This window comes from Nelumbo nucifera, chromosome 1 (assembly GCF_055504915.1).
Source record: "Nelumbo nucifera cultivar China Antique chromosome 1, China Antique-T2T, whole genome shotgun sequence".
NCBI classification, from domain to species: Eukaryota; Viridiplantae; Streptophyta; class Magnoliopsida; order Proteales; family Nelumbonaceae; genus Nelumbo; species Nelumbo nucifera.
Genome location: NC_142649.1, coordinates 197,148,673 through 197,159,621, shown reverse-complemented (window position 1 = coordinate 197,159,621; position 10,949 = coordinate 197,148,673). Strand labels below are relative to the sequence as shown.

General features: G+C 37.3%; 1 protein-coding gene across 4 annotated transcripts in view; it reads right to left on the bottom strand.

Moving 5' to 3' along the window:
* Nucleotides 1-889: 889 nt before the first annotated feature.
* The window catches only part of LOC104602304 (oxysterol-binding protein-related protein 2A-like), a 31,020-nt gene continuing 20,960 nt past the window's right edge, over nt 890-10,949 (bottom strand). For 3 of the 4 annotated variants that reach the window (XM_088895769.1, XM_010265926.3, XM_088895768.1), the window contains exons 7-12: nt 4,533-4,700; nt 4,302-4,442; nt 3,632-3,862; nt 3,403-3,516; nt 1,941-2,139; nt 890-1,214 (exon numbers count right to left, since the gene is read on the bottom strand). In XM_088895769.1, coding sequence (XP_088751895.1) covers nt 1,975-2,139; nt 3,403-3,516; nt 3,632-3,862; nt 4,302-4,442; nt 4,533-4,700 — 819 coding nt within the window. In that variant the 3' untranslated portion in view covers nt 890-1,214; nt 1,941-1,974. Of the gene's footprint in view, nt 1,215-1,940; nt 2,140-3,402; nt 3,553-3,631; nt 3,863-4,301; nt 4,443-4,532; nt 4,701-10,949 lie in introns of all 4 variants that reach the window. The other variant, XR_016080871.1, reaches the window with a different exon arrangement.

Sequence of the window (10,949 nt, the reverse complement as noted above, 5' to 3'; positions counted from 1 at the left end):
TTCTCTTAAGATAATCACTTCAGTTAATCCTAATCAGAAAGACTAAAACCATAATAACATTATTTTATATTTTTTTGAAAATTTTATGTTTTATCACAAGTCATAACTCATAATAAACTATAGTCCTTTTTAACACTTGTTTTTCTGAATTTTATACCAAAAGAACAAAAAAAAACATCAATAAACAAATACTAATGAAACATAGGATTAATATATGTAGTGAAAATTGAATTAATATCTAAAATTAAAAAATTCTACAAGGTTTTAAGGGATGGGAAAAAGGTTGGATTGGGCCCAACCCAACCCAAAATTGACTTTGAATTGGGTTGGATTGGGGTTGAAGGAATTTAATTAGGTTTAGGGTTAGGGTTGGGTTGAAGGTTAAGTTGGGTTAGAGTTTAGAACTTAGGGTTGGCCTCAACCCGACCTAACCCGGCCCAACTTGCAGCCCTAACTAAAGAGAATGTAATTGAGAATGTGACCAACTCTACAATCGTTCCCCCCTCCCCCACCCCCAAAGAAAAAAGAAAAAAAATATCAACAACCCTGCAATCGAAGGGAATAAAGGTATAGAGGGGCACGGCTTACTATATACCCACGGGAGTACGATGACTAAACAATTTAATACAGGCCCAAAGCCCCATCCACACCCGTGATCCCCCTCCGCCCTTCCCTCCCCGAGTACGACTCAAACTCACAGAATTCCATACCCGTGATAAGTTCCAACAAACCTAGACCAAACACAGAGGTCGAGTTTCAATATCCTTAACCCGTTGTTCTTGACTTCTTGTTCAGCCTCATTTGCCATGAGAAGCTAGAAGATCATGCATAAATATTTCCTTGATCGTCCACCGGCCGTCAGGATCTTTCCATGAGTCGACAACGTCAGTAATGCCTACAATTTTCCTTCTATTCCAAACATTGCAAAAGGAAACTCTAAATATGAAGTTAATACATTTGGTTACAATATAGCATGCCAGATCATGCATAATAACCCAGGCATAAAGGGAAACTTGAGAAATTAACCTTTGCAGGACTTCTTGACAACTTCGAAATTAAATAATTGGGGACTAATTTCGTAAGATATGGGACTCAAAATATTAATGGATTAAAAAAAAAAAAACAATTAGACAATTAGTAACTCAACACCATCAACCCTCACCCTTCCAGCACGTCTTAAAAGCTCATGACCCCCGGGTCTGGTATTTCTGTATCTGCAATAGGTACAGCAGTGTTAGGTTAGTTAGAAAACGAAAGCAAACAAAATGATGTTAAAATGAATAAATACTTGGAATATTATTTAAGAACAGCTAGAACAGAAAGCATAGGACGATTTCTTTTTTCTTTTTTTTTTTTTATTTCTCTTGCAATCATAGGACGATTTCTTTTTTTTTTTTTCTCTTGCAAACATAGAACGATTTCGCTAATAGAATAAATACACTGACATCCTAGGCAAAAAAAGTCCAGAACTGTTTTAGCTAAGGTGGGAGACTGTAGTGAATAATAATGGCAAGGCGCCCATGAACCATATTGATTAAGACAATAGCCATCATCTGGACCAACATCTTTTTTTTTTCCCTGAAATCTAGGGTTAAATTCAACTAATGGAATGGATTGCAAAGACTCGATCCCAACGTTCCATACATTGAAGCAATTATCAATATCATCTAATAAAAGGTCAAGAATGGCTGACGACCCAGTGGGCAGCTGCTGAGATGCTCACCCGGCAGCCCTCCCAATATGCAGGCACCGAGTGGGTGTAGGCTCTCTGTGGTAAGGTCAGTGGACCTCACGCATACCCTGTCTATCCACAACCCCTTAGTCCCCTGTAATGTGTAACAACTAACTAGTACCAAAAAATGAAAAAAGGGTCAAGAATGTTGATTCGGACAACCAAGTATAAATAACTTTTCTATCAAAATACCAGAAAAAGTACACACCTGCATCTTTATTACTCCACAATATTCACATGCATTAAATGACCATCTCTTCCTTAAATTCGCCAAATATTTCCGGACATCCGTCCCATTTTCTACGTTCTCTAGCCTCCCAATAACCGCCAACATAACGGAAATAACCATTTTCGCCATCCTTCTGGAACCATCTTGGTTTCCACCCGTTTTCTTGTAATTTCCTGGACTGCATCAAGGATCAAATCAACCAATAAATAAATAGTCCTTCTCCGAATAATTTCAATATATTTTATTTAATAATTTCAATTCATAAATACCAATAACCAACATGCAAAAGTACATATTGATACAAAGCAACTACAACATACTACAAGCCATGTCTTCCCCCTCCACAAGTTTTTTTTTTTTTTTTTGGTTTCTACAAGTTCATACAATACAAAATCAAATAAAAAAGTTTTGACGCATGAAAAAAGTAGCCATGTATAATCCTTCACAACAGAAATTTACAAGGAAACATCAACCAGGTTCTCCACTCAATCTGGGGCTTTATGGACCACTTCATGAGAGTCCTTTTGATAATTGTAATTTGCTCCTATATAAAAGAAGTGGCACTAGCAAATTTTTTAAAGACAAAAAAAAAGAAACTGGATTACAGTGTTAAAACACCACTACTGCATCAATCCCTACTCTAAACTTTGATGAGTTCAAACAATTCCTGCTGCATAGCAATACCACTATGAATGGTGGGTCCCTGGTGCTACACTTCAACTTTCATCCCTTTAGTTGTTAGGGGGCGGAAAGGATTTCTATTCCATTCAATATACAATAGTGCTAATCAAAAAGAAATCTGTAGCAAAGTTATCATCAAGGAGAACCCCTTTTAGATGAATATGTGAAGCTCACTTCATAGAGAATGAAAAAGTCAGAAGATGGATTATAAATTGGTAAACAAGAGATCAACTTCTTAACCATCTGGAAAAAAAACTGCCAAACCTTTATTTCAAAAGGCAATACAGAACACTTCTACAGAAGAAAGATAGCATCAAAATCAATTTCACCATTGCAATGTCTTCGTTTTCATTTGCATATTCAAAAGTTTCATTTGTTCTAAGGCTCAGGTTGGCTTCATAAAAAGGTAAACACTTATCTTTTCTAGGAATATGTGCCATCCAGCAGGGGAAATGCTTATCAATCACAATAACAAAAAAGCTGATTGTTATATAAGCCAGAATGCAATTTCAATGAGAAAATAATAGGAGTCAAAACAATCAAAGGCCCCTGGCAAGATGGGGAAGTGAACCATCTTAAGGGAGAAATGACATTTGGATAACCCAGATATGAATTATACCATATAAGACTAATTACAGGAAGTTGGCCATGGAAACTAACACAGACAGAATTGATGGATAGCACAGATGTATAGCAAAATTGTTGCTACATATACATCGTATGTGTCAAGAAAAAAGTAGGCAAGTGGTCCTACACATACCATTCTTTGTCTTTGCTCTAACCGCAACTTCTCAGCATTTGCCTTCTCATATTCCCCATTCTCAAGATACCGTTGGTCTGGTCTAAGTCTTGAATCCGTGGGTGGAAGCTTCTCCTTAATCCGTGATCAAACACTCGGGATCAGACACAGCTAAAACAGACAATTAGAGATGAATAAGGGGGAAAAGGAAGTGGATTATAACAAAAGCGATGGAATACATTATTTCTACCTGTAATCCTGGTGTAAGCTCATTCAGTGTAATTGCAAATGATGTCATGTTGTACCGAGTGAGGTTAGGGGGTGGTTTACTACTTTTCCACAATAAAGAGGCCTCAGATGATAGATTACAATCCTTCAGCTTTGCAGATCCATCACCTTCAATATAATATATGCAGTCATCCCACTTTCCAAATAAGGTGGCAACCTTGTTTCCCATGACATCTTGAATATGTCCTTGCACCTGTATAACACAGCCAAGCATGTTCATATTTTGCCATTCAGTGGAGTGGAGTCTTGGTGACAATAAATAACAATGAAATTAGCAGTGGCACAACAAGAAATTTCAAAAGTTACAATTCATCCATGTGACATACAAATGCAGGGAGGTTATACCACACTAAATTGGAGAAAGGAGAGAAAAATTGGCCAAATCAAAATATTCTGACATGTATCTTTCTGTCAGTACCATATGATTGAGCTACTTTTTGGGCTGTATCCAACCCAATATTCCATATAATCATAAAATGGCACTTGATAGATCATATGAGCACATGGACCAATCATATCAAATATAGTTTTTTTAGAAGGTGTTGCATTTAGGAGAGTAAATATGGATTCTCATGTTCCCATGCCTGAGAAATGAAATGTATTATCCTAAGACCTATTGTCATATTACCTACCTGATGAGGATTACGGTCAAGGATAGACTGTTCTTTGAACTTGAGTTTGCAAGAATATTCACGGTTGCCCTGTATGTGCATTGTTCCATGGTGATCACAATACACTTTTCCAAGGATGAGATTGTAAATATTTGTTGTGACCTGAGGTTGGCATAAACATGCTACTAATATTCATTATGTCTGTATTTAAAAAGACAAAAAAGACAAAAAAGCTAAGAAATCAATGCAGACCTTGCTCCACTGGAAGATCTCACCATCATCAAACTCTAGAGTCAGAACTCCAACAGGGTCAAGTTGAATTGACCTTCCCCAAAATTTCGTCCTCAGGTTACTGTCACCCCAGAATTTCCATCCTCTGCCTTCACAGTGGCAGGCAATGAGCGTTGGATGGTGACTAACCTATTTTATCAGACGTTGAAATTAAAAAATAGCATATAAAGGCAAGTAAACAAAGATGTAAAACTACAAAACAATCTAATCTCAAGTAGAATATCTAAAAACTAATAAGTGGTGAAAGTGAGAAAATGAACTTCATTAATGTTAGATGCAAACCACTTGAAACCATGAATACAGCATTTAACAAAAATACCAAACTATCTCCATAACACTTCTTCTGGAGATTAAACATGTTTGACTTTTTACATAAAAACTTGGAGAAATTTTACACAGCATAATTCACCCAATTAAAACAACTTATTATTTTGTATAAAGTCCATTCAGTTCAGGTATCATATAATCAACAGGATTAACTAACATATGCAACTGCAGAATTTCTTAGTCTGCTCTCCTTATAAGATAGAGAGAGAGAGGCCTACAATCGATCAAGATGAATTTTAGGGTTATTGGCCAGGCTTTTTTTTCTTTTCTCCCCCCTTTATAATATCATGCAAAGAACCAAACACACTAAGTTCAAAAACACGGTTGTAGATGGTTTTATTCCCTACAAATCATTACAATTGTTACATTGTTGTAGAGGAAATAGTCAGCCAAGTTTGAAAGCTAAGCTGTAGACAATTTGTTTCTATTAAGTTGTTTACGCAGAAATAAAAGAAAGACAAGAGATATGTTTATGGATGAAGACATTAAGTTGAGAGGAAACAATCATCTTATCCAAAGAGAAAAAACTGAAGAAGGGAAGATGGCTTTCCCTAGTACCTAACATTCATCTATGGTTTGGAGGTTCTTGGACTGAGTTCTCATACTTTTTCCTTTTCTTTCTTTCTCTTTATTTTCCTCCTTTTCTTCTCCCCACTTCACTCTCTTCATTTTATGTATTTCAGTTTGCAAAGGATAGCCAGCCTAGCACTAGGCCTGGAGGTCCCTCCTCTTAATGACAGAGGTTTCCTATTTCGGTGCCATGTGTCCTACAACTTAAAGACAAATGACCATGTATTGGACACATAACAGGCCCGCTTTTTATGCCAAGTGCACCTTTTGATTAACTTTAATGGGCTTCCAAAAATCTCTTTAAGAAAGGTTTCATATCTTGGCACAATAGTTGGGTTGCTCCATTGCAACATGGGTGACCAAGGTTCAAATCTTGGAAACAGCCTTTCTGTATGTGCAGGGGTAAGGCCATGTACATCTGTCCCTCCCTAGACCCCGCATTGGCGGGAGCCTTGTGCACTAGGCTGCCATTAGATTCGGATCAGTATTTGAGGCCATTGCTCTATTCAATAAAGCAAAATATTTTCCTCTCCATTCAGTGTGCATTTATAATGATGTCAATTATTATTACATCCTCCATCAAGGATGGCTACATTCTGACCTGCAACCCTTCCACAAATCTCAACTGCGAAAAGCACTTCAATAAAACTTGACATTTAAAAGATAAAACCGCTTCTTAGTTAATCATGTTTTTAAACCAATAGTATTGGACCCACCAAGATGGCCAATTGTCATCACACCAATATCCTAAACCAAAGATTGAAACACAAACCTCCACTGCACAAAATGGCATTGACAAAAAAATTCAAAAAATATGTGAAATCACTTGAGAAACCAAAGTACCATTGGGAAAAGGAATATCTCTGAAAAAACCCAAAATGTCAGAGTCTGATCTAGGGAAGGGTATGTGGGGCTATCTGGATGGTACCACAACCACTCCTGATGTTACAGATGCTAAAGGGCTGAAACAATGGAAAATCAATAATGCCCAAATAGTTTCCTAGATATTAAGTTCAGTCACTGTCGATGTAGCTATTCCTATGAGAGGCCTGAAAACTACTAAGGAGATGTATGACTACCTTGAGAAGGTGTATCAGCAGTCAAATATGTCCAGACAATATCAGATTGAAATGGACATATTCTCATACACCCAGGGGGAGAGAAGAATACAGGAATATTATGCTGGTTTTGTTAATCTGTGGACAGAATATGAACTCATTCATCTTGGAGCCACAACAACTGATTGCTGTGTGACAACTATGAAAAGGCATTTCGATCAAAGGAAGATCATGCACTTTCTTATGCACCTTAGACCCGACTATGAGTTGATAAGATCCAACATACTCAGCAGGGAAAATGTGCCTGACCTGGACACCATATTGGGTGAACTATTAAGGGAGGAGACTAGATTATATAGTTTTTCTAGCTACAAAGCCAAAGGCAAAAAGTTCTTCTCCAAGATGCAGTGCTATGAGTGCAAGGAGTTTGGACACGTGGCCTCTCATTGTAAGAAAAGGAATTTTTGTACCTACTACAAACAACAAGGTCACATCATTACTGAATGCCCTACCTGACCTCCCAAGAAGGGTCAATTCAAGGCACTTCAAACAGTTACAGAGCCTTCATTTGACATTACTGTCTCCTCCAACTTAGAATCAAAGGGAGAGCCATCTAGTACTCTGACTAAGGATAAGATACGACAGCTTGTGTCTTCAGCTATTTCATCTGCCTTCTCTGCTATCAGCCTGTCTAGTAAGTCTATTACCACTTGCTCTTCTCCTAGCCATATGTGGATTATAGATTCTGGAGCCTCAAATCATATGACTGGGGCCTCATTTGGTTAGACTCCTAAACCCTACCCTTCTAATGACCAGATTATTACTGCTAGTGGTGAGTCATTAAAGATTGCTGGTTGTGATGATTTATTTCTTTCTACCTCTCAATTATCTTCCTTTCATCTCCCAAAAACCTTCTTTATTCCTCAATTAACTACCAATCTTATTTCTGTGGGTCAACTTGTTGATGATGGTAACTTGGTTCTATTTTCTCATGATGGTTGTGTCATACAGGATCAGCGCAATAGGGAGGTGAAGGGGAATGGGAGTAGGCTTGGGAGGTTGTTTGCCCTTGAGTTTGAGAAGAAATCTACATCTTCATTTTGTTTTCTTCCTACTACTAGTGATGTGTTACATTCTCGTTGTAATAATGTGTGGCATTTATGGCATAGACGTTAAGGCCACACACATGCTAAGAATTTGGATCATCTATTTTCTTCTTGTTTACCTACTGTTAATTCTGTTTCTAAGAATATTGATAAATCTTGCAAAACTTGTGATCTTAGTAAAAGTCATATTTTACCTTTTCCATCTTCATCTGTGCATGCTACTATTCCTTTCCAAGTAATACATAGTGATGTTTGGTCTTCTCCTGTTATATGTAGACTTGGATACAAATACTTTGTTTTATTTATTGATGATTGCACTAGATATACTTGCATTTATTTCCTTCGGAAGAAATCAGATGTACTTCCCACCTTTCAGAACTTTCACACCATGATAATGACCCAGCACAATGCCACCATTCGTATTCTACATTCTGACTCAAGGGGAGAATATTTTGATGGGGAAAATGGAGAATTTCAGACCTATTTAAAGAAACATGATATTCTATCCCAAAGATCTTGTCCACGAACTCCTCAACAAAATGGAGTTGCTGAACGCAAGAACCAACACATCTCGAGTACGGTGAGAATCCTTTCTGCTTGACTCCCATGTTCCCGTTACCTTTTGGGTGGAGGCGGCCAGCACTACTGTGTATCTCATTAACATCATTCCATCTTTAGTTCTTGGTAATCAATCACCTTTCTATTATCTTTTTCATCGTTCTCCAAACTACTCTACACTTCATGTTTTTGGTTGCATTTGCCTTGTACATCTTCCTCCCCATGAGTGCACTAAGCGTACTACTCAACCAGCTATGTGTGCCTTTATGGGGTACAGTTTAGAACATAAATGACTTCTCTATTATGATCCTAAAGTTTGTCATCTCCGTATATCTTGAAATGTTTATCTTTCTTGAAAATTTGTCCTTTTATGAATATGTTGTTAAATTACCTGCACCATCCTTCTCTATTCTACATAACTTTACTCTTGCAGGCGATTCAGTCTTGCCTCTTCAAGTCTATCACCGTAAGTATCCAGCTGCACCAATGCCTATGCCTCATCCTCCTTCATCGACCCCAATGCCTATTCCTCTGACATCCTCAGACCCTACACCATCCACATCTACTTCTCATGTAAGTGATCATTCACCTCCTACTCCCACTCCTTTACGACACTCTTCTAGTGTTATTCATCCTCCTGACTGCTATGGATATTCTGCTATCCATGGTTCCCTTTCTACTACTTTGTCTTCTACAGATATCCCTAAGTCTTACCAACAGGCCATAGTTGTCAAGGCGTCACCTAAGCGACTAGGCGCCCTTGGTTGGGCGCCTCGCCCAAACGCCTTGAGTTTTAGCAACTAGGGCACCTTTTATAATGTCATTTATATTGATGCATTTTATTAATGTATGTGTTGATACATTTTATTATATGCCATATATATCAATTATACTTTGTTTTAATGTTTTACTATTGAAATTCAAAAGATCAAAGGGTTTTGAGGAGACAAAAAGAAAGAAAGAAAAGAAATAGGAAAGAAAGAATAGAATTCAAAAGATCAAAGGGCGCCTTTTATAATGTCATTTCTATTCTCTCTCTCTAATTAAATAAAATAGAAACTCCATCCTTATTTTTTTTCTATTTTACTTTCTATCTTGAATATTTATCATATAAAGTTAATAACCATCTTTAGCTACTAATTAATATGAACTTGCTCTATTAAATACTTATTATAGTAGTATTATTTTCGAAAATAATGAAATTAATACATGTAATGGTATATAATGTTCTTAATAAATGATTTGCCACATTTTTAGAGAAAATTTAATGTTCTTAATAAAGAGAATTGCTATTATTTCAATTATCATACATGCTGAATGGTATATAAAACTAGGAAACTAGCCAAAAGTCAGTTTTTTATATTATAAAACTTTTATCGCCTAGGCGACTAGGTGACTAGGCACCCCAATGTCGCCTAGAATCGCCTAAACGCCTTGAAAACCATGCAACAGGCCGCAGCAATTGAGCATTGGAAAGATGCAATGGACTTGGAAATTCAAGCCCTATTGGAAAATGATACTTGGGACCATGTTTCTCCTCCACCAAATGCCTCCATTATTGGCAGTCATTGGGTGTTAAATAAAAAGGAACTATTGCATGCTCAGAATGAAAGGGTAAAATATGACTTTTGCTCAAACAACAAGTAATGCAAGATTTATTAACATTCTTAAAGGAAGCAGTAGAACTCGGTAAACTACCAGAAGCAAACAAGTAATCAAGTTTCTTAAAAAAATGATGTCTGAGGCGTCTATGGCACACATTTTCGTCATTATTACAACTAAAAGATTCAAAACTAGATGTAGTAGGGAGTAAACAAGTAGAAACTGAATTAGCTTTCTTATTATCAAGCTCCAGAGCAATCAGTTGACCCATTCTGCGCCCCTTCCCCTTAACCTCCCCAGTTTGCTAATCCTGTATCAAACAACCATTAGAAGAAAACAAGACAACGTTACCATCTTCCACAAGTTGACCAACAAAAATCAAATTAGTGGTTAATTTGGGCACAAATAAGGTCTTGGGTAGGTGAAAGTAAGATGACTTAGAGGTAGATAAGTGTAAATCATCACAACCAAGTAAATCTAGTTTTTCACCATTTGCAGTGACAATATGTCTATTAGAAAGATGGAGTTTAGGACGCTGACCGATGGAGGCCCCTATCATGTGATTAGAGGCACCAGAGTCTATAATCCAAAGGTGGTTTGATGAAGGGCAAAAAGTAGAAGACTTACCAAACTGACAACAGCTGAGAAAGCGAAAGGGATAGTCGAGGACATGAGCTGCCGAATCCGTTCTTCAGAAATACCACCAAAAGTATCATTCTATGAAGCCACTGAAATAGTGTTAAATGAGGCATCTGAATTCTCTACGGATGACAAGCAGGCTTTATAAGACCCTTTCTTCTTATTAGACCCATTTCCTTTTGGTGGTCGAGTTGGACATTCTGCAATGATATGCCCCTACTACTTGCAATAAGTGCAGGTATTCTTCTTTTTACAATGTGAGACATGTCCAAACTCTTTGCATTCATAGCACTGAATTCAGGAGAAATCTTTCTTCCTTTTTGATTTAGTTGCCAGAAAATAGCATCAATGTTGGAGTCTTTCCTCCCATCAAGTGTGGTCGGTGTAGAAAATCTGGTTTCAGCTCTAAAAATTTCCCCAAGAATAGTATCTAAATCAGGAAGTGTTCATCGACTCAAGATATTAGGTCTGACAACTTCAAACATAGGTCTGAGATGCATTAGGAAATGCATAACCTG